At 44.7% G+C, this 23,526-nt stretch overlaps 1 protein-coding gene across 2 annotated transcripts; it reads right to left on the bottom strand.

The window, feature by feature from the left end:
• Positions 1-1,960: 1,960 nt before the first annotated feature.
• Positions 1,961-22,011, bottom strand: LOC118770211 (ataxin-7-like protein 1). Of its 2 annotated transcripts, none has more exons than XM_036517750.1 (11): positions 21,939-22,011; positions 17,183-17,287; positions 14,797-14,873; positions 12,167-12,359; positions 11,696-12,048; positions 10,903-10,985; positions 9,638-9,900; positions 8,718-8,895; positions 8,194-8,315; positions 6,884-7,673; positions 1,961-6,447 (listed from the first exon to the last, which is right to left on the bottom strand). In XM_036517750.1, the coding sequence occupies exons 3-11, from the start codon at positions 14,810-14,812 to the stop codon at positions 6,430-6,432; spliced, it is 2,016 nt and encodes a 671-aa protein (XP_036373643.1). In that variant the 5' UTR covers positions 14,813-14,873; positions 17,183-17,287; positions 21,939-22,011; the 3' UTR covers positions 1,961-6,429. The 2 variants fall into 2 exon arrangements, with proteins under 2 accessions (XP_036373643.1, XP_036373644.1); XM_036517751.1 differs by lacking the exon at positions 21,939-22,011 and adding an exon at positions 17,497-17,558.
• Positions 22,012-23,526: the final 1,515 nt, after the last annotated feature.

Raw genomic sequence — 23,526 nt, 5'->3', positions numbered from 1 at the left:
ATTATTATGAATAATATGAATACGCACACTCTGGGTGAACTTCAGCACAGGCCAAGACTGGCCAAAATGATACTGAACATGGAGCATTTATTGTGATGCTGTGGAAAAACAAATCAGGATATTTTCCTGTGCATTTTCTGAAAAAAGAAGACATTTGTATCATTTCATTTCATAACTTATTTCATTCCTTACTTAGAAACATTACAGGAATAAAAACTGCCATTCAGATTTCCTGACTGAGTTACAAAGGAGGTTATTACAAGAAATGGCATAATTTCCCCTTTTCAAGTTAGCCTCCACTAGGACAAATGTAAATAGAATGCATGCACAAAAAATCTAAATTTAGAGCTTCGCTGTCATACTTTTAACAAATGAAATAGAGGGAGGGAGTAAGGGACAGTTGACCTCTGACATGACCTCTGAATGAGTCCGGAATCAGGTACACCTGCAGAAATTCAAAGCAAACACAGACATTTTTAACAGCCCACAGCTGACACAGCTGGTACATTCCTCTGCACCTAACTGTGAACAGTGAGAATGAAGCAATGGTAGGAACTTCAGACTCAGGCACAGATCCGGTCTAAGAATAACTCAGTTTCCCTTAACTTTGACTAACACATTAAAACAAAGATAAAAAGTGCAAGGATGAAGAAAAACATCACCTGAGCAAATGTTACTAAAATTTGATTTGATTTGAAAGATATTGAGGTTAGAATGATGTAGATCTTAGTTTTTTATCCTTATAAGTAAAAGATTCTTTTAACTTTACTGTGTTGCACCCAAGTTTGATTCTTTTGGAACATCAGTGGAATAACAAAGCCTCAGGTTTTTCACACACGCTGCCCCAGCTACTTTATGTATTCCAGTACAAAGTACAAAGAGTACAAAGTGGTTTATTCCATAATGTTCATTTTATGTACCGTGGTCACATAAAATGGATGTCGTTTATTCAAATGGCTTGAAGGTGTATATAGTTAGGATGCCTCCACCTTACAATACATAGCAACTTTAAGTGACTGTATATAACATTTATGTCATCCACTGTGTCTTAATTGCAGATTCTACCAGTTGCTGTTGTCCTTGTTTGTGATGGTCTGAGCTTCACAGTTCACCTTTATCAAGCCACAAGGTTTTCAAGCTCAACTTCAAGTTGATTTGTGTGGTGGAGAAGCTTGGTGATTCAAACATGAAAGTCTGGTCGACTTTGCACATATTGTACAATCTCAGCACCACAAAGTAAAAGTGAGTAGTTTCTCTCCACTGAGGACATGTGGGTGGTTCCACTTCAGAGCAAACAATTTCTCAACATGGTGAACATGACGTGCATGACGGTGCCGTTTACAGCCTGAATCTGAGCGCTGAGCAACCAATTTAATCTCGATTGCCCCAGTCCAGCTGCACAAATGTGTTAGGAAATATGAAAGGTGTGAAATGTTTCAACCTGGTTAATTGATCTGGATTGGTCTGGACATTAACTCTAACTTGAACATCCAGAGAACATCTAGAACATGCACACTTTCCGAGCTGGACTCTGTCCACAGTGAACACGAGGCCTGGTTTCTCTCGATGCACAGTTGAGGATAATCCTCTTAGTTCTCATTATGTCAGGGTAACCAGCCAGGCTGGAATACAGCAGCAGGTAACTTGGTTTAAGGCCAGGGAAAGGACGTTGTAGCTGTACTGCTGTAAGCCCCCCTTAAAAAAAAAAAAAAGCAAGAACAACCACACAGCTTCTGCTAAGTCTAGTCTTTTATCCAGAGAGAATAACAACATCCACTGTTGGTTGCCAGTGCACACAACTTCTCTCTACCTACTGCTGCTGACCAATGCTTGCTCACTGCAGCAAAAACCTGCACTCGTTCACAAAAGAGGCTGCACATTGATTTCTTACAAACATATAAATTACTTTTATTTACAAAGCCAGATAAAAAAACAAACAACTTAAAAAATGACCCCTGGTCGCCCCCTCCCAGCACCCCCTCGGGAAGCTCTAGAGTGGGTGGGCATTTGTGCCAGTGTCCTTCCAACGCTCATTTCCTCCTCTCCTTCCTTTCATCATGTTGTTTCCCTAATCCCCCCCCAACCCTCCCCACACCCAAAAAATAGAATCATAATTTCAAACAGGTACTCCCATCCCGAGTAAAGCTCTCATGTCTGTCTCCTGAGGTGGAAGGGCCTGGGTCACCATGCTGTCGAGAAGCAGATGCATCTGGGAGGCGGGCATACCCATTCCTACACACAAGCTGATGAAGAGGGAAGATTACTACAGCATTGTTTCTCAGAGAGGGCTTTCTTCATTCTACCAAAAATAAAATAAAATAAAATAAAAACCCCTGAAATTTCAACTAGGAAACAAATAATATGGCAGGTACAAAGCCATGTAACAATTTGCAAATTCCAAAACCAGGTCACACCTGAAAAATATCATTTTCTTCTCTTTGTTGAAAATGCCACGAGCCTAGACAAGAGACAACGTAAAAAAAAAATTGTAAAAATCATAATTTTTCACACAACACTCTGATAAGGAAGGGAAATTTCCAGGTAATTCTATATAAATTCTTTATAAGAGTTTATATAGAAGTAAGATCAGTTGTATTTACAGTGGATACAAAAATAAGGCAATTCCAGCCACACAGTTTCCTAATGGCTGAGTCTGGTTCGGACACTAGTACGTCCAAACTCTGCCCATAGCCTATCACCATCCAATGGTGAATGACAGCCAAGCAAGAAAGCTGAATGAACAGGCCACAGATGCTGATATTGGGTTTACTAATTTGGGATCTTGTGTATCAGAAGCACGAGTGAAAGGTTATCCAGGATAAAAACACAGGGAATCCCAAACTCACAGTCACGTGACATTTACCTGAATAATTCCAAGGACAGCAGCAGCCACACAACCATTGCATTTGAAACACTGCTGATAAATGCAGCAGTAGTCATTAATAAAGGAAAACAGAAGCAAAGACATCTCAGGGTCAAATTACAAAAAGCCTCTTCCACTTTCAGCGGTGGGAAAATGAAGCTTTGCAAAATGGATGGAGCTACCACAATTTACTGTAGTTACTGCAACACTTATTGTTAGTACACATCAACAATGCAGTTCAAATGAATTTTCTGGATCTGTACTGTTACTTAATTAAGAGGACTTGTTATATGCACTAGTATGGCTGGCTTTGTGAGTTGTTTTATATATGAGAATCTGTCAAACAAATAAATAATAAATATGTATGTCATTCACTGATTTGAACAAATACGTATTTTGCTGTGATGAGCAAAGTGCTTTGATTGGTTAATAAAAAAACAGTGTTGCACAGTATATGATAGCTTCACCCATTATGGGTTTCACAAAACCTTTCTAAAACCACTGTAAAATGACATGGTATTATGAGAGTCACACAGGAAACATCTTCTTACTCAATTCTGGCTTCTAGAGCAGGCCTGCCCTCATGGGTACTTGTTTCCACTAAAAGACTCAGAGCTAAGAGAAAATATCCCTTTATCCTCCACTAAGTACACCATTAACATATAGTGGAGTCAGACAGCCTTAAGACCAATGCACTATGCATTTTTCAAATCCGGAAACAGCATCTTACATATCCACAGAACAGGTGTGACCCACTGGAAAAGAGGAAAAACTGAACTGTATGCCATTTGTTTTTATGTTTTTCCTGTTAAAACTCTTTGAATTCCCCTGAAGGATTAGAACCCTCTTGTAATGGAAGGTTAGACTTTTATAGCTGATGCACATTTTATAGATGTCACTTTAAAGGCAGGCATTTGGGGATGATTTTTTTTTTTTTATGGGCAAGTCCCATCATCAGCACATGAACTCTTTGAGCCAGGTCACATGCAAGTCCTACACTTAAGACAAACATGATTCTTGACTTCAATAATGCAATAGAGAAGTGACAGGAGTGAGGTCTGATGAACCTCAATAGGGGCCAAACTGACATGTGTCACCAGTGACTCACAAACTTGAACCAGTCATAGTGTTCAGCTGTGGAGAGCAAAGTCTTCTGATTGATTCAAAAAGCCCTCCACCCTGACAATTGTGCATAAACTAAGATCTGACTGAGGAGGAGGACATGGAGAGCTCAGTTCCGCTCAGCTGTCAATAGGAGGTTCTAGAATCTTCTTTTGAGCCCCAATTTGAGCCCCTGAATCCTGGCAAAGGATGCTGGGAGAGGGGGAGGGACCCAGAAGTAAGAGCTCTAGAGCAAGGAAGTGTTCACAGAAGAATAAAGAGTTACATTACAGCTACAATTCGGGTTTTCACTACTGCAGTCACTGGAACATAAATACAGCAACAAGATCTGCGGCACAGCACGGCGAGTTAACAACACACACAACACTGTGTGTTTGGGGGGGGATGTTGGCTTTACCAGTAGCAGAAAGTCTAACTTCATATATATACTTCAATGCTAATATACATAATAAAGTTCAGACAAGGTTCCTGATGTAGGAAAAAAAGTGCATACAAGTGAGTATTCTCACTGGGTCATCGTGAGTTGAATATCCCAATGCGCTTGGTATTAATCACCAAGGAAGACACCTTTCCACAGCCCCAGAGTCACACTGCAGCCCCTTTGCCTCACAAGTGGATTTTAACAACATCATCCATCAATGTCTACACATCCAGTACATCTGTCAATGTCTCATTAAGCAGGTGCGGCATGCACACTGCTCAGATAAATTTTATTTTTTAAATTGCCTTAATGGGCATTTAACTTAAAATGGGCTTTAATTTCCACAGAATGACACTAACCTGTCTAGGGGAATGTAGGCAACTGGCAAAACACTGATGAACACAGGTGGCTAATGCTATCGCAAATAGCATTGCTAATGCCATTTGCATTTAGTTTAAATTTTTTTCATAGTTTAAGGCATACAGCACATGTGGATACGAACACCTCAGGCCTAGACGAGGAGACCACTGTGAGGACAAGGTCCCCCACTCGGGGAGTGGCATCTGCAGGAAGCCGCTGGAGCAGTGGGAGGAGCTTTGGGACGTCACACCCAGGAAGATTCTGTACCGCGACAAGAGAGCCGAAGCGAAGGAAGGAGACACATTCTTCAGGCTGAACTCGAGGCCAAGAAGAGTGCTTTCAATACAATGTTGTATCGGGAAGAGCGACTTGGTAGCACAAAAATAAAAGCCACGAGCAAAATAAGGCCATGCCCTTCACTGACTCCACAATCTCAAAAACAGTTTCAGAATATTCATGTGGCTGGGGAGAGGGGAAAATCCCTAAATGCTTTCCATTCTGAGAAAATAAATACAAAAATAATAAAGATATGTACACGTCTTTTCTTTTTCATCAGTAGGAACACTATAATACTTTCAACTTTACAAAGGAAATACAAATATAATTTTGCTCAAAATCCTGTAGCACTATCCTGGTCAGTTAGAAAGGTATTAAAAGAAATGATAAATTATCATACAAATCCAATACTATAAAATCTTACTTTTTAGGGTGCCAGTCTCGACTTTGTAGGCTTTGCAATATTTAAAACAAACCTCCTCGTTGAATACCTGACATTAGCTGCAAAAAAGCGCCGGTACAATAAATTCCCTTGCTTCAAAGTTCAAAGTTCGTGGTTGTGCTCTGCTCTCCCGATCCAGTCCAGGCGTGATGAGGCCGGGAGGAGGGTGGGGGGGGGGGGGTAAGTGCACTTTAGACACTGACCTGCAAGAGGCGCTCTCTCCCACAAGAGGCGTGCTGTGTCCCATCCACAGGCCTGGGGGTGGAGGGTGTGCACAGGTTCTCCACGTTTCCAAACCACACAGAATCACCCATCATATCCTTGCTGGAAATCAGACCCCCATCTCAAGTGTGTATTTTTCAGGCAAAAACAAGCCAGGATGGTATTTGTAAATGCCAGAAATGTGAACTGAACGGATTGTACATGAATGCCGTTGTGAAAATTTGCCGAAGCCGTTTTCCCCGTTAAAAACAGGGCTCTGCAGTTTATGAAGTGTTAACTGTAATTAGCTGAAGCTGCTCGAGAGCGGACGCGTGATAGCGTCGATCCAAGGGGGCCTTATCCCGCGAGGTTCCTCCTTCTAAGCAACTCTCCCGATAGGATTTCTACCGAGAAGCGGGAGGTGAAGGACGAGCGCTGGTAACGAGTGCACACCCAGTGTGGTTCAAATCCAGCGGAGACACAGCCCGCCCTGTCAGGAGACCCCAGGCCTCAGGCAAAGTACAGTGTAAATGACACTCCGGGAGCGACGTCATCGTTGCTGGCGGACCGGACTCCGGACGAGTTCTGTGGTATGTGCTGAAGACGGGCGGAGCCTGTGGCGACAGAGAGGGGGGCGGAGCCGTGACGCCGGGTCTTCGCGCACACGCTCGCGGTGATGCGGAGAGGCTGGGCCGACTGGACCGCCTGGACCGCCCTGCGCTCGGCGCCACCTGCAGGACGCCCTCAGTGATGTACCATGGGCTGCAACAACAAAGAGACGTCGGTGCAGGCCACCTCCCACCCACAGAAACATTCAGACACAGAAACAATGCCCCTCTTTCAAGCCACTCAGAAATCTGCTTTGAACTTCACAGACAATGTTGGATCAAACTGAATCATTTTTTTTTACCCTCAAAATGTGTGTACTAGACACAAAAAAATGCAAATGACAATCCTGGAGTCACAAAAAAATGCAAATGACAATCCTGGAGTCACTGCGTAGTGGGGGTAGCAGAACAAAGCTGCTGTAAACATATTAGCTAATTAACCTTTCAGATCACCTCAAGAGCACATGTCTGAGTGAATTTAATTGCATCACGCCCTCTGTGTATTCCCCCCGTCCCCACCACAACCACGACTGAGTCTTGTTTTGTTGCAATTGCGGACAGGTGGGACCCAGGTGAGACGGAGGTCCTACCTGCCGGGGGAGGGGGGTGTGTGAAGACTCGGACCCTGCACCGCCCTTCCTGTAGATGCTGCTCAGTCCGGACGCTTTGGTCGATTTGCTGGGTTTGCCGTTGGGGTTGGAGCTCTTGCGCTTCTTCCCGTCCACCTGGGAGAAGGGGAGGGGGCTGTGGACGGACAGGGCGTGGTCGCCCGGGAGGGGGTGGGCCACGGTCAAGTCTGCGCGCGCATATCTGGCGGCGTCGGCGGGTCCTAACACTATGCGTCCTGAGGGCTCGGTTTTGGCACAGAGAGGGGACGTCCCGTTGCTGCTGAAGGCGGGGCCAGCTAGGTGGGAGGTGAGGGGGGGTGTGGTGCTGGTGGAGTTCCCCCTGTGGGGCGCCGTATAGGAGGTAAAGGAGGAGAGAGGGGGCTTCCTCTTCTTTCCCCCTGCCGCTCCGCCCACCGCCCCGCCCGGCGTCCCCGAGGCTTGCTCCCGAACCTTCGGGGGCTTGCTGGGTTTGGCCCGGGGCCGCTTGCCCTGGGACGAAACGGGCGACAGGGCGGGGACTGGGGTCATGAGGGAGGTGTCCACGATGCTGAACACGCCACCGCCGCTGCTGGGAAAGCCAGTAGAGTAGGACACCACTGACACGCCGTCAGACCGGGTGGCGAAGGTCGGGGAGGAGAGGAGAGGCGGGGTCATCACATAGGCACTGGTGGGGGACTGAGACAGGTAGATGGAGCTGGGGACACTGAAGGGCTGCAGGTCAGGGGTCATCCCAGGCGAGGGGGCAGGGCTTTCAGCTGCCAGTGGGATCTTCCTGCAATATACAGGAAATGACATCATCACAGTTAGTGGAGTCTAGAGTAAGCATCTCGTGCTCCAGTGTGAGGAGAACCCTCTGACCTGGCCAGTCTAGCGCATTCCGAAATGCAACATTTTCAGAGCATTTTTGGGTCAGGGATGTCAAACTTAGTTCCTGAAATGCCATGTATTTTTGTCTCCCAAAAATTTCATCTGACTTGTTAACTAACTGGTTATTTACTGGTTATTTACCTTAACCATTACCTTAACCATTAACTTCTGTATGTACCTTTACAACTGCTCTTCTCTATAAATGCACATGGTAGAATCCTTCAAGATAGGAGCTATATCATTAAGATGTCACATCAAATTCATAAAACTGTCCACTAAAAAGTACATTACTAGAATACATAACTCGATCAGCTCAGACGTTCAGGTGGTAACCAGCATAAACCTGGTCCTCCCCTCCCTGGACTGACTTGGGACTGGCAACCCAGCGTCTGGTTGACGCACTGGCTCGGAGCTTCTGCACTCACCTCCACAACTGAGCGGTGACGTGCTTCTCCACCATGCAGTGCAGTGCCAGCCGCATCCGGTCCCACCGCCTGTCGAACACGTAGTGACCCCTCCCCATCAGCCGGCTGCCGAAGACGCAGCACTGCCCGGGAGAGAGGGAGGGAGGGGGAGAGAGAGAGAGATAGAGAGAGAGGCAGATTAGTGCCACCCTTATGATTACGGTCACTACCCTTATTATTACTGTTAGTGAGCAGTCGTTCCTACTGCTCCCTTATTTTTGCACTCTTTCTGTTCAGTATTTGTGGTGGAAATCTCTCTGGACAAGAGAATCTGCTAAACGAATGTTATGTAATATAATGTAATGTACTAATTTCCCCAGCAGCACTTAATGTGTAGTTATGCCAAAAAAAGAATACATGACACAAACAATGAATTGATAAAAAATATGAAGCATTACAGAGACTTAAGGGGAACTGAGGGAAGTGCTGCTGTGATACAGAGCATTATGGGTAATGTAGTACAGTGGCGAGGCTGGGGAACGCACTCCCAGAGGCCGGGGGTGGTGCGGGGAACAGTGGCAGTCCGGTCTCTCGGACTCCTCCGGGACCTCGGCCTCGCCCTCGTCACTGGACAGCCGGCCACCCCCCTCCGCCCCCAGGAAGAGCGGTGTGATGTCAGGAGCAGGTCCAGGACAGGAGCGCTGACCCCCACCACCAGGGGGCCTAAACAGGCACACCAGAGGACAGGACTTGATTTAGGGCTTAATACTATTCTTCCTCTTATCAGCATGTCAAAAGGAGTGTAACTCCTTTTACAGAGAAACTGCAATCCATATCATAATATGGAATGAAAAGCTTAGAGAATAAGACAGCTCCCCCTTGTGGTCCAAACGAAGGCAATTTGTTACTTCATAAAAGCAACGTTGTGACAGCAAGTTAGTGCTCGGGTTTTGTCTTGTTTAAAAAGGTATATCAAAGAATTATGTCACATAAATAAACACCCTTGTGAGTCAGAAGGCAGTGTTCCCACTCAATTCCCACTCAATTCAGATACATATTTTCTGAGATGAATTGAGGAGAAATGCCAGATTTTCAAGGATTATTTTCCTTGCACCAACAGTCAAATTCCTGTGACACTGGGATACTTTGAAGACACAATTGAAGGAGAAATACTCTGAGAGATTATTTTAAAAATATTCTGTGGCTGTGCAAACACACACATGCAGATACTCTTGACAGGGAAGGGCCAGCAATCAAAACCTCAAAAGTGCGTTAACAGCAAAAAGATGCATATACTATATCATTACAAAAGAAATTTGTGTGATTTTCTATTATTTAAGATTTGGGAAATTTTCCATGACACTTCAAGGAAATAGGAGAGAACAGCTTTATGACTTTTAAGGACAAAAAATATATTAAACTAATAAAGAGCAGTGGGGAAACCTGAGAGAGCCTACAAACTCACCTGGGTATGTATGTGTTGGCAAGCCTGCTTTTCAGTGGAGACGTGGTCTTGCCGTTGTGGCAGCCAGCGGCCACACCGTTGGCGGGGTCATGTGATGGGGCGGGGCGGCTGTGGTGGGGGTCCCGGCCTCCCTGCTGCTCGCGGATTTGCCGCGCCTCTTTCTCCCTCTCCTTCTCCTTGGCTCGCCCTTTGTGCTCCGCCAGCAGGGAGTCAAACTGCTTCCTCCTCCCCGGAACAGCCCGCCGATGGGTCAGAGAGTGAGTCTGACGATCACACACACACACACAAACTTAGGAAAACAAATACAGCACCTTCTAATGGAGGGCAACTGATTTGTGAATGTCTAAACACGAATGCTATCTAGAAAATGCACAGTGTTTTGAACTGAATCACACTTTACTGACATTATATCCCTAAAATGTCTGTCTTTGTATGGTTTAAAAAAAAAAAAAATACAGCATGTACTGGCAGTCCCCTATTTACGATGCCCGCGTTTACGACATATTACATTACAAAAATGGTGCCATTAATCGTTTTAACACAGAGTCCTGAGAGAAGCTGGGGGCTGACAATGTTGGTGAGAAAACGTCTGTGAGTGCAAAAAGCTACATTTAAAAAACACGGAAAAGGCAGGAGATTTTTTGTTTCTTTCTTATTTTAGTGTCTTGCTTTCATTCAGTCAACTTGTGGAAGGGAGCTGAAGAAGATTTATTTTCTCATTTTAGTGTATGTGCCGTCTCACTTGCCCTCTGGGTTAAATATGCACAGTGATTTGCATCTTGCTGTTCACTGTTCCGTCGTTCCCAGCCACCACAGAGTATGTGTGACAATACTGCATTTACACTTCACGTATATATAAAATGTGTATGTACCTATGTAAATATGTATGTACCTCTCACACAAATATTTGCCTTTATTTCATATTTACCCAGTCTTTTTTCAGGAAAAATTCTACTTCTAGCCTGTTTTAATGAATGTACTGCCTGCTTCCGAATCAGAATAGACTTTACTGTCATTGCACGGTGGGGAACAACGAAATTGCAAACAACATTGCTTCTGTGCGAAAATAAAACTCAATTCCCAACGATCCCTTTTGTGACAGTATTTCCCACGTACAATGTCTTAAAAGCAGGGACCGCCTGTCCTATATAAGCAGAGGCAAACATGTACCATCGTTTTCACAGTTCGACACACGTGCAAACTGCCAACAAAGAGGGAGTCGCTGAATGAATACGAGCCCTTCGACCAATCGGAGAGCGGCCCACCTTGCAGGTCAGAGACCGCGTGCAGGGCCTCCTGCTCTCTGGGTCCACGACTCCGCAGTGCTTGTTGGGATCAAACACCCTTCCTTTAAAAGAGAGAAGCCGGAGAAAACACAATGACATTTCATTCAATCTGCTGCAGGCTCGGCCATTACATCAGTATGCCCCTGACTGAAGCCCATTATTGCACAGACAGATGCTTTTAGCCCGTGATGCTATGTTTGTTATGGAGACCACGCCGGTCGAATAAGAATTTAAATATCTTCACTCTTCACGCACAATGCTTTCGGAATCTAGTCACCCTGACTACCAGCATTCAGATTCCAATGTCAACATAGGCAAAAAGTACTGGGCTCTCTATATGAGGGGCACACACACTAGAGCTCCCAAAGACTGCCAAGAGACTGACTGTGTTTCTTCTCTGGCTCCAAGACAATGTTTACACCACATGTTTACAACCATAACCCACATTCTGGAGCCCAGTTGTAGAGCTAACCGTTACTGGCTGCAGTGACATGCACACATGCTTGTCTTTCCTTATCTATGCATTCTCATAATAGTCACCGACACTACGGTATTGTGGTGTCACCACCAAGGGGAAGTAAAACTACCAGGAAGTGGACAAGTCAGCACATACTACTGCATTTAGCAGAATGCTGTATGTTATGTAATGACTCCTGCTATTAGTTGCAACACTGATGATTTAGTATTGTCTCTGCTCTTGGCCTAATTATATGCACTTTTGTAAGTGGATAAGGATGTCTGGTGAATAACTAACTGTAATGTTAAGGCTTACCTGACAGCCTCTTATATGACTTGCTGCCCTTTGTGCCGTTCTGGTGCTTTCTGTCTAGCGGAGAGGGCGGGGCACTGGCCCGCGAGGAAGGGGAGGGGGAAGGGGAGGAGGACGGTCGCCTGTCCAGGGGAGAGGGAGAAGCACTGGGGCGCCTGTCCTGGGGAGAGGGGGGCGTGCTGGGTCCCGTGCCGTTCGGAATCCGCTCGTGGGACTTGTGGGAAGATTTGGCCAGGGCGGCTGGAGAGGAGGAGAAAGAGGAGGAAGTGGCGGAGGTGCAGTTGACCCTCATGTTGGCCCCCTCTGTTCTCCCCAGAGCTGGCATCTTCTCCAGGCTGACCACGGGGACCGAGACGCTGGAGAGAGAGAAGGGGGGAGAGAATGGCGTTTGTTACTATAAGGTTTCTCTCTGAGCTGGCGTGGTTCGGAGGGAAACCACGTAGAGAGGGAGATGGCGCCTGTAAGCATACGCACCACGGCTTCCCCCGGGCCCCTTTGGGGGGGTAGACGGCGTGCGGCGCCCTGCCGAAGGGACTGTGGCCGTTGTCTCGGGGCACTCTGAACGGCTTGGAGAGGGGAGTGCTGATGGTGCTGTGGGCAAGCGAGACCTTGTTCCTCATCTGGACCACAGGAGATCTGGAGTCACAGGGGGACCCGTGCCTCTTCTCTGAAATGCAGGGGAGGAACACACACACACACACGCGCACACACACACGCACATTAACTCAGCACAACCATCTCCCCGGCTCGGAGCATGACTGCGCTTTAAAAAAAAAACACTGGCATGCATCACACTGTTATTAAGTACGCCATCACAGACTGAAATAATGCTTGGAACGATCAATGCATCCATTTCATTTTGAGGTTCTTGCAGAGGGTGTGATCAATGATTAAAACTACAATCAGAAATCTCTCTCAGTAAACAGTTACCCCTGCTCTCTATAGTTAACAATAGCCATAAATGCATCAGTAGTTTACCTGATTACTAACAAGGTACATACACAACAAGAAGAAAAAAATGACCAAACATAAATAAGATGGCAAGAAAGCAGGGAAATTGTTATGGTTAAAAGTGAGAGAAAGAAAAAAAAAACAGAATGAAGATCTAAAGATCTACTGTCTGCTCTTTATCTGCACACTTGTCCAGTCCACTGTTACGGTATCTCATTCATCAATGCAGAGCAGAATCTAATCTTACATGAAGGCGGTTGTTAGCATGGGACTCGGGGCAACAAAACAAAACAGAGCCGGAAATTCCCATTACTCTTAACAGGATTTATCAATCAATTGAAGGACTTTGAGGGTCACACAGTAACGCTGACTACAGCCATTAAAGCATCAGTCCCTCTCTTTGTGTCTGAGACATGGTTTCCCCAACCCCTGGATCTGGAAGGCCAATGCATTATTACTGAGATCTTTACTAGGGGGATTTTGGTGAGCTGACACTTCAATACTAACCTGGATCTGAAAGCAATCTCCTTTAGGTCTTTCGTTAGGAGTGTTTGTGCTAACAGAAGAGACATTTTTTTAATCTTAGTGTTTATTTTCATAGCAATCAATTATAATAACTAATTGGTAAAATGAATCTTAAATTGACTGTGTTTGCCAATTGGTTTTAAAGACCGTAATAAGAAGGTAAAAAAAAAAAAAAACCTTTACTTACATTTTTTCATTTTACATTTTTTTTCATTATTATTAGTACAATCAAATGCTCAAGAACGCATTTCCTGTTCTCAAAGGACTGGGAGCAAAAACCTGTTGACAGACGCCAAATCCACGGCCAGCCAATCAAAGCTAACTATCTCAGTCGAAATGAAAGCCAGCACATGCAAGCGCCTGGTCCTTGACACCAGCCCTGAAAAAGCACTGCTCTAAAAAAGATGACATCACAGGCCTTCCTTCATCTCCCAGTGGGCAGAGAGCAGCTGTTCACAAACACAGGCCACATGAAAGGGTGAGCCCGGCTCCACAGGCCTCCTGGGGAGTAACGGCGGCAGCGCCGATAACCCAGCGGCTCTAATGTTACGGTGCGCCCAGAGGAACAGGCGCACGGCGCAGTGTGCAAAGCTCCCAGCACCACTATCAACAAAAAGACATTAAACGCTATGCGGCTGGAGCACCACAAACACAGTGACAGGCCCAAACACACTGAGAGGTGTCCACTTTCTGTAACTCCATACAGGATCTTGTACTGTTGGTCCTGTAACTGTAGTAGATGCAGTTTGTTCTCTAACTTTTCAAGTCACTCTGTATAGCAAAACATGAATGGAAATAAGCCATCTACCCATTTCAGATACAGGCTGCTAGCAGTTTCTGATTAAAAATAGTAGTGTAGTAAAAAAACAAAAAAAAAAACAAATATATATTGTTTTAATCTAAATTTTTGTTCTGGAAAGAAGTTCATGCATAGACATAAACTTCACTGTTTATATTTGTTTATATTTGTCGTAGAAACAAATTCCAATTTAAGCATAAATCTTTAGATAAAAATTTCTTTAAGATAATGTGAAACAGGCATTCAATCAGGTGCACCCAAACTTCTGACTGGTACTGTACATATTCTGCATAGCTTTCTACATTTCTTCCTTTCCAGTAAACAGACAGCAAGAAGATCTGGTTACTGATCCGTGTGGGAGGTGCCAGTGTGGGGCAGTAGCTAAGAATCTCACCTCGTAATGGGAAGTTTGCAGGATCTTATAGACCTATTGAAAGTATGTTGCTGAAGTTCCTATTTGCAGCAGTGTAAATGGAAGACACCATACATGTACCAAATAAGCAACCGCATACACCTAGGCCTGCATGCAAAGATCTGTTAAGCGAATTTGAAATGCATATTTCAGCATGCTGTGAAAGACGTAACATATAGATGGAAAATGGGTTTTGTTAGTGTTTAATGGGCAGTGTGCAGTCACACTTCAGCTCGACGGGACAGACTGATCACTGGTGGCAGCCGCAATAACCAGGTGACAGAAAGTGAAAGCATGCACTCGTGGACTGGAAGTGATTACGTTAGCTGAAATGGTGACAGCAGTGTAAAACAGCGCAACAGAGATGTTTCAGTGGAGGTGAAATTATCGGCAGAGGAAAACAGCCACGCCACTTACGGTTCCTGCTATGCATGGCTTTGGGAGGGGGGAGGGAGCTGTCCTCTCTACTCACTGTGCAACTACTCCCCAGCTACCTGCAGATCCAAAGGGGTAAATCATAAAGAAATACACACACATACACACACACACACACACACACACACACACACACACACACACAGGCTTCAAACAACACTGGAGGAGGCCGCAGAACACAAACAAGCACCAGATTCAAACTGCTACCGGATGACAACTTAAAATAATTTCCAAGCCACGAACATGTGCTATGAAGCCTGGTGTAACCACCACCCGACGCGGGTTCCCTTATTCTAAACGTTTAGCTCTTTTCCAGGCAGCCTAAAGGCCGGTGGCTCCCTGCCAGCTTCTACCACATGCTTTGGTTTTGCGGGTTTGTTTAATTGTGTGTAAAACCGCAGTGGGGAGAACAAACAGACGAACAAAGAAGACAAATAGGGAACGGGGGGCGCAACATCCCCAAACGTGTTCACAAAAATCCTCGAACGTGAACACCACCTTTGAAATCTAAACACTCGCCATTAAAGACTTCTGACTGCTCTGAGCCAGAGCGTGACAGGTGTGTAAATAGGCCGAACCAGGCACAGCAGCAGCTGTAATACACGTGGGGCAAAGTCCACTAAATTCAATGAGGAGGAACAGTCTGCAGACCTGTGGCAATATGCAGACCTTCACCTGCAATCCAGCCCCTCAACCAAGCTCAGCTGTGACCCTTTCAACCAAAACTGTTACCCTGTAGGCCCAACCTGATAATGCCAGGGAAACCCCGACGCTGAGGTGGTGCTTACGAGATCCGCTCTACACTCGGGCGAAAGGCAATCAGCCCACGAACTTTTCAATAAGTCGCACATAAGCGAGCGTGAATAACCTCTGCTTTTATGACTCAGAAGAGCGTGACGCTCTGGCAGGAGCGGCGGCCCTCCCGCCAGTTTCACTTTGGTAACAGGAAGCAGCTGCCCGCTGCGCGGCGCAGCGCCGAAAAAATGTCAACTGCCTTTGTTTACATCCGGACAGAGCGGCTGGAGGGGCGAGCACGGGTCTGCAGGCGCAACGCAGCGAGTGCGGAGATTCCCAGGCCGTACCGGACAGAGGAGAAGCAACAGGAGCTAAGAGCAGAGCCATCAGGGCCTGGATCAGAATGCCCTGCAGAGAGGCGCGTGCAGGATAGCTTGCTACTGTACTTACGTTCAGCTGCAAACGCGGCCGTGAGCAGGGAGGAGGACCCCTGAGGACGACCCCGCTCCACGGCGCCCCGTTCCCCCGACCGCGCGCTGGGTACCTGCTCGGCCGGCGGCCCCTGCTCCAGGCAGCTCCGTCACGGCTGCTCCAACGGTCACCCTTTCAGCTCTTTCTGTGGGCGGGAAGCACAAGCCCCGCGGGGGGTGCTGGCTGGCGGCCAGGAGCGCCGAGCGCAAAACCGCCCCGCTCGCTGCCTTTCAGCTGCGCAGAGCTCAGTCCCGGGGACGCTCACGCGCACGTGCATGCGCACCCCCCCCGCCCCCGAAACGGGGCGCTGGCAGACGCGAGCTCGTTGGAGCTAAAGCGAAAGTAAACAAGGGCCGCGCGCGAGGCGGAACGCCTCCGCCGCTGACCGGCCGTGGAAGTCACAGAGAGCGCAGTCTGCTGAAAAAAGGGCCAGGGAGGTGTGCGAGCGCTTAATCTGTAAGCTTCACCTGGAGGCTCGCTCCACGCTACTGATTCTGCTGACTGCCGCCGCATTCTAATAATGGACACATTTCCACCTCTCAACAGCACATCCGGAGCGGTGACGGAAAGTAGGCCTGGCTTTCACCTCGAACGCTTCTTGCAGGCACGTTCACACCGTAGCATTCGGCTGCACTGGATGTGACAGCATGTGCTTCGCTGTGTATCAGCTGCTAGTGATACAGCTACAGCCAGCCATACACATTTCTCTCTAGAAGACTATCCAGTCTGGTGGTTTTTCCCACAGTTCAACATACCTACCACACACTCCCCTCAGTGTAAACACAGCTCCTGTTCCCAATACTGGGCAGAGAAAAGGAAAAAGGATCATCTCTTTTCAAAGGGAAAATAGTACAGCTGCTACTGTATAAAAATAACATACTGTAACTTACTGTAAAAACAAAGCATCTAATAAAGTGCCCCTTTAGAGTCATATTTTATACTTCACATATATTTTCTATTACTGTTCCTCCTTGTCCATTTCTCAGAGTCTTAACAACAGAATACATGAAGTGCACTTCAAAGTAACAAAAAAAAGTTAATGAAGCAACACCCTGACAATAATAGACCGGTCACATTTTGCTCCGCATTTGACTAGCATTCCACACCCATTCACACAGCATGTCAGTTGGTTCATACCTTCATGTGAAACAACAACACTTACCGCAGTGTGTCTGGAAGCCCTGAGGTTTGACGACTTGATTGCAGGTATTGCATACAACAAGACAGAAATCCTCATGTGCTGGATACTGTCCAAACGAGTGCATATCTGCAGGAGACATGTCGAGCAGGAGACAAGTGAGTGCAGCATACTTAGCTAAACAAGGATCATTCAGCAGAGAGAAACACTTCAGCACTAATAATGATGTAATGATGTTTCTGGTCATGCATTTTCTCATAATCTGTGGATCACGAATACATTGTGTTGCCAAAGAGTTTCAACTTGATTCACATATGGAACTTCTGATAGGTACTCACAGCCATGATGTACATCAGGTAAGAGAAATTCCTCGTACATCTGTACTTGGCGAATAAAAATTCAGATTCCGATTCTGATTAACTGCTGTATACCAGAGTAAGCAAATGAAAGCCAATGCAACCGATCTCTCTGGCTGCTAAGTAAGACAAAGTGATCTTTGAGAATCAGCAGCATTTTTTGTTGTGTTTTTCTATTTTGAGAGTTTGGGAAGCTGTTGATTTGTGAGCTTCTTGGGATGGAAGTGCCGAGAAATGTTTGCGCAAGTGTTCATGTCAAGCACGTGCAGACCCCAGCCAAGCGACATCTTCACTCTTCACTATTTACCAACCAGCCTCCTCAGTGCCCTAATCCAATCAAGTTACAATCTCAACAGAAGCTGACCAATCAAATTCATCACAACAGAGCCAGTTTACCAGAGCACGATAGGTCACTGTTGACAGAATCACTCAAATTACACAACTAGAAACGTACAATCTGCAGAAAAGCACATGAACACAAAGTGCAGAACTTATAAAAGCATGAAAACAATTTCCTATGTGTCTGCCAAAGCAAATAAGCAGTGTGCGTAGTTTGCTACAGGAACTGCTTGCCAAACGAGGATTCTGCCAACATTTAATAGCTACAACAATCTTTCCTCACAAATTCATTCATTTTGAGAACAGGCTGGCATGAAAAGCCTTCAAAAAGGTTCAACAATGCTTTTTGGGTCTCTCTGTTGCAAATAACGTGATTCCTGTTTGTAAAAGGCTCCATCCACCCCGTTTAAAAGCAACAGGTCTATTCAAAGCTTTGGGAGATGTCTTTACTCATGAACAGGCTTTTCTAGTGCAGCACCAGTCGTACAGCCTATGACTGCTTCATACCCGTGACCTGTATAAAAAAACATGGAAAAGTACAGTGGAGTTTGACAGAGTGCATACCCTGCCACCTCTATTGTTCAATATCAGCCCAATCCAATAAGATCCAATAAGTTCTTCGTTCATTAATGCATTTAGTTTTTAGCTATCCTATTCACAAACAGACCAAACCACAGACAGACAGACACACAGGCCTCCTCGCATCACCTTTCTTTCACTTTCTGGAGGCTGGTTTTTAAGTGCAACGTGCAGTTTTATTTGCTTTTTACTTGCCCTTTATTATAGCTATTCTGGGATTCTTAAAAGATATTGATTTGCTCAGCTAAATGCCTTATTGCTGTGTAAATTAAGTGGAAAAGACACATCGACAACACTTAGCAAAAGACACAAATTAAGCTCTTTTGTTAATCATAATCACTGCTGTTATAATTAGTTTATTTGTGGAATGTTCTCTTCCAGACAGTCGCAGTGTGTAAATGTCAGTGTAACATGCAGAACAAAATCCATTACTAGCAACAAACCTAAATGCATGATAATTGATGAAACAGAACTAAAGCAACCACATTTTCTTACTCCCTGCCGCCTTTGCAGGGTAGTGAGAGTAAAAAGCACTAGAACTGTATGTATAGGTTACAGTGATGACAATCCCTGAGGCAAACGCTGCTTTGACACTAAGCAGTGGCAACAGTACAGCGGCATGATGTACTGGAGCTCAGGGGGTTCACCACCGCCTGCTGCAGAATGCAACATCGCCACCTAGAGTCAAGACAAGACCCCAACTGGCTCCCTGGGCAAAGAAAAAAAACACAGCCTTCATTTCAATGAGCTCATCTTATCTCTTATTGGAGGGTTATGCAGTCCTGGATTTGCTTCCCACTACAACAACAGAGGTTACACTTGCAGTGTGTGGGGAGGAGCGCCAAAGTTTCAAATGATATTGTCTCTCCTGGCACTGTTAGATGAGATGCACACAGCTGATCTCGCAAGTGTTGGGAGAAACAAACCCGAAAACGAACCTGCTGTTCTTCTAACAATTCACAAACTGATACTATTGATGCCATATGAAGTGCTTTTTACCACGCAAAAACAATGTCTTAGCATCACTGCCTGCGCGCATGAAACAGATTCACAGTAAAAGCCCCTGTGCTGCATTTCATCCAAAAACAAGTTTTTAAAATAGTATGCCTCATAAACTGGACACCTGGACTTATTTAAGTTATCAATATTCAGTTGGGTTTTACAGTTTTGCCTTGTGCTTGTGGCTCAATCAGGGACTGGAAAAACGACCACACCACTGTGGCTTCACGGTTCAATAGCAGTCATTCCAAAGCAGCTTATAGTATGTGTTCCCTTTACTGCTTGTTCCAAAACATTTCAACTGACAAAAAAACCGCCAAAGAAAAACAGGAGGGACATGACTTCTACTCAGGTAGCTTGCAGCTCGACTGGATATCTCCAAAACTGTAATCACTCTGACCTACTACAGAGCACAAAGCTTGGGAGGGAACTCCAACGGTGATTTACGTTACACACACTGGCTCTCCTTTCATTCTTAAAGCAATACAGGATGAATTACACACGCTGGGTCATGACACCCGAGAAACCATCAGCTGCGTAAAGATCAGTGGGCTCCTGCCAAGACCGCCGATGCGTCGGTCTTCGTGTCAGGGGTGACCTCATCGGACTGAGCACCTATTCAAGTGGCCTTTATGGCAGTACTTTTCCTCTGGTAAAGGTGAGGCAAGAAGACAGACTCAATCCACCAGTTTTTGGCGTGCCACTCAAGGCATGTAACGAAAGACCAAGTGACCACTGGATATACATCAACACGCACTTTGATATAGGAAGCAGAATGTTATGCAAATGAACCTCCCACTGTGAAAACACAAATGGTGACATTAGGCTGGTTGTGGTCACACATAATAATAGCACGTTTAACTCTTTAATTAGTACATGCATACCTCTTCCCAGAAGTGAAATGCATCACTACTTCCTTAAGATAAAATATACGCAAGATACAGTGATATAAATAATTTGTAATACTATATAGCTTTACAATTCTTGCAAATAGTTGTGGGTGATAATTAAAATATAAAAATACAACACAAACCTATAGTATAAAACATCTATGCAATTGTAACCATATTCTCCATTGAATGTATTGAGTACTAAAAAAAACTCATGCATAATGTAAACTGACAGAAAGAACAGTAAAGTCACAGACACCGTTTTAATCATATAAAAGACTACCTTGAGATGTGTTTCTGTATGCGTTTTGAAAAGACAGGATTTAACAATTTACTAATTGTTACCCTTAGTTAGCTCATTTGACCCTATTAAGGAATCATTTGCACGCTCAGATTGCTACTGGAACCCTGACATTATCAAGCAGAACCTTCAAATTAGGCTACTAACCGGAACCCTCAAATCCTGAATTCTCACCCTCAATTTAATAGCTGAAACCCTCAGCTGAATTAGTATTGCAAGGGTAGGAATCATTCAGAAACTGAGGGGTTCTACATGGTAATTTAAGGATTCTACTGCTTTACCATGTGCTCTTACGTGCTCAGTAGGGAAAAATATTACTACTATCATCACCGAAAAAAACACGGCGTACGTTACTAAACCGTGGCGATCACAGTCGTCTTATTATACAAGAATATGCAAAAATGGACACTGCTTGACATTCATGGAAATTGATAAACATTGCTCGCATTCTCCGTTCTGAGTGACATAAAAGCGTGAAATCCTGCTTAGCTAACGAGCTGGCGATGTCCCTCAAGTGACAGCGCATGGTTTACTCTGGCAGAGAAAGTGGGTGACAATCAGCTGTTTCAGTATCAATACGTTTAACGAGCTAGACGACTGGCAAATCCAAGTTGAGTGAGGACAGCAAGAATTGCCAGGTGGTTGTGACCAGCTCAGCATCAAAACAGTGGCAGCAAACTCGCAAGTTTTTTTACAGATGTGTGATCCACTAGCAAAAAAACAACGCTTAGCTAACTTACCCTCTTTATTGAGTTTCATTGCCTCCCTGCTGTTTGCAAGATCTTTTCCAATATCTTCTAGCATTGCAGTTCCGTGCAAAAGAAAACACCATAAGCCTTTTCAAGTCAAGCATTAATGGCTAATCAATTTCACTTACGTATGGCATTACTGCTGATAGCCTGCTAGTGTTGGCTACCCAGCAACCATTTCAACTTGGCACTCATGTGGAGTCGTAGCTAGGTAGCTAACTCTCACTGACAGTAGGAAGGCATTCATCCAAGTATTCTGTGAAAACATTGACACTTAAGACACAATTACGGAATGTGCCATAATAGCTCCATTGAAAAGCCATTAGCTACCAAGCCAGCTGAATGTTACCTCTGGTTCTCAGTTAATGCAGTTGGCTAATTAGCTAGCTAGCTAGATGACGAAGTTGCCTGTTAGCTATTTTGCTAGCTCTGCTATAAAGAGATGCATGGAGGACACCAGTAGGCAAGTTAGCGAATGCTAGCCTGCTAGTCAATCTCAGTTTAGCAACTATATCAATAAGTGCAAAATCTACATGCAACACGAAAACTGGCATGTCGCGTCCTTACTGTCAGGGCAGTGTACTTCTGCTGCATCGATGTAAGTAGACCACGGTTTGCACAGGAACGAATCCGGACTGGGTAGTTTGCGATCCAATGTCGCCATTGCTCTTCCTTCTTGTTGATTTTTTCCTTTGCCTTCGCGGCGCGCACGCGTTGCTTTTCTCTCCGCATGCAGCCCGTACTAATTTGTGAATGACCAAGATGTGTCACATGTGGCGTTTGTAACCAATTACAAGAGAGAGTAATTTAATACGGAGATAAAAGCAACACGCCAGCACTGGACTTGTGAAGCGTCTGACATCATGTTCGGATAATTCCGTTTTCGTTCGTTGTCCGGCGAGAGTGCGCAAAGAGTTCAGTAACTTGTAATGTCAATTTTTCCCTATGGGGAGCACTTCAGAAATTTGCTGTTACGTCGTAGGTAAACATTCGTTAGAAAACTATCTGCTATAATTACAAAATTTTATGATCTTATCAAATTAATTATTTTGAAACGGATACAGGATGTCCCATTGCAATACATTTTCGACTGGAATTTTTAGAATTCAGTTTTTTTTTTTTTTTTTTAAACCTGTTCTGAATCCTGTACAGTTGTTACCTTGACTGAACTGGCGGGCTTGGAAGAAAAGTTAATTTCTGCTCTTTAGAAAAGATGTTACTTCAAAGGACACTGTATGGAGTATTTTTCTATCATCCGATCTGCATGACCGGATGATAGAAAAATACTTTTTAGAAGGAGCCAGTTAGAACAATTCGGGTTCAGTTTTATGTTATCTCACATGTTCTTCGGGGAGTTATTCACTAGGTGTCGCCAGAATACAATTTATGACAGCTGTTCGAGCTTCCCTAAAGTATTTACGTTACCTGTTTAAATATCCGTATACCTATGTAAGTACACGTCACTCATTTTTATCAGGTGTTGTTATTAAAAATAACTAGAGGACGAAGATCATGTGTGTTTTGTGTTTTATTTTCCCTCTTTAGCCCCTCTAAAGTCTTCCTCTTTTGTATATAACTTTTAGCACTTACCTATATTATTGATGTTTTGATTATTTAGTCACAGTATTTTACATATTTTGTAGTTTTAGCATGATATTGGTTATTGTGGCACTACGTGAGGCATTGACAGTTTGATTTAAATGTGGTCTGATGTTTCCTGTACTCATGTGGTTTTATTATTTGTGATTATGTACCTGTCTTCATATGATAAGCTTGAATAAGATAAAATGTAAGATACGTGTTTCGCATAAAGTAATTACATTAAATTACATTACAAGCATTTAGCAGACGCCATTATCCAGAGCAACTTCGATCACAATAGAACATAAGCATATCCATTCAATTTAAGCAAACAGTGTCAGACCAGGCTCACAACACTCCCAGACCAGTGAGTGTGAGCATAGTGGCCTCTCTCAGGCAAATAAATGTAATAATAATGTGTCACCACTGAGGAGCAGTAAGACAGAAACTGTTTATTCCCATGCATCAAACCAACGCATGTTGATTTGTCATCATATCCTGTGCCCCACAAAGTGACGCACTAGCACTGCATGTCCCAACAAGTTAGATATAATTCAATAATCATAACACAGTA

Source organism: Megalops cyprinoides, chromosome 23 (assembly GCF_013368585.1).
Source record: "Megalops cyprinoides isolate fMegCyp1 chromosome 23, fMegCyp1.pri, whole genome shotgun sequence".
In the NCBI taxonomy this organism is placed as follows: Eukaryota; Metazoa; Chordata; class Actinopteri; order Elopiformes; family Megalopidae; genus Megalops; species Megalops cyprinoides.
Note: the sequence above shows the minus strand (reverse complement) of the source record. Positions and strands in the feature narration are given on the sequence as shown.

Bases quoted from the DNA above. Each gene is read 5' to 3' on its own strand.
- LOC118770211 (XM_036517750.1), bottom strand. The intron at 9,901-10,902 runs GTGGGCCGCTCT...TGTGATCGTCAG, and splicing joins CGCGGTCTCTGACCTGCAAG to ACTCACTCTCTGACCCATCG. The intron at 8,316-8,717 runs GTGCGTTCCCCA...TCTCCCGGGCAG, and splicing joins ACCACCCCCGGCCTCTGGGA to TGCTGCGTCTTCGGCAGCCG.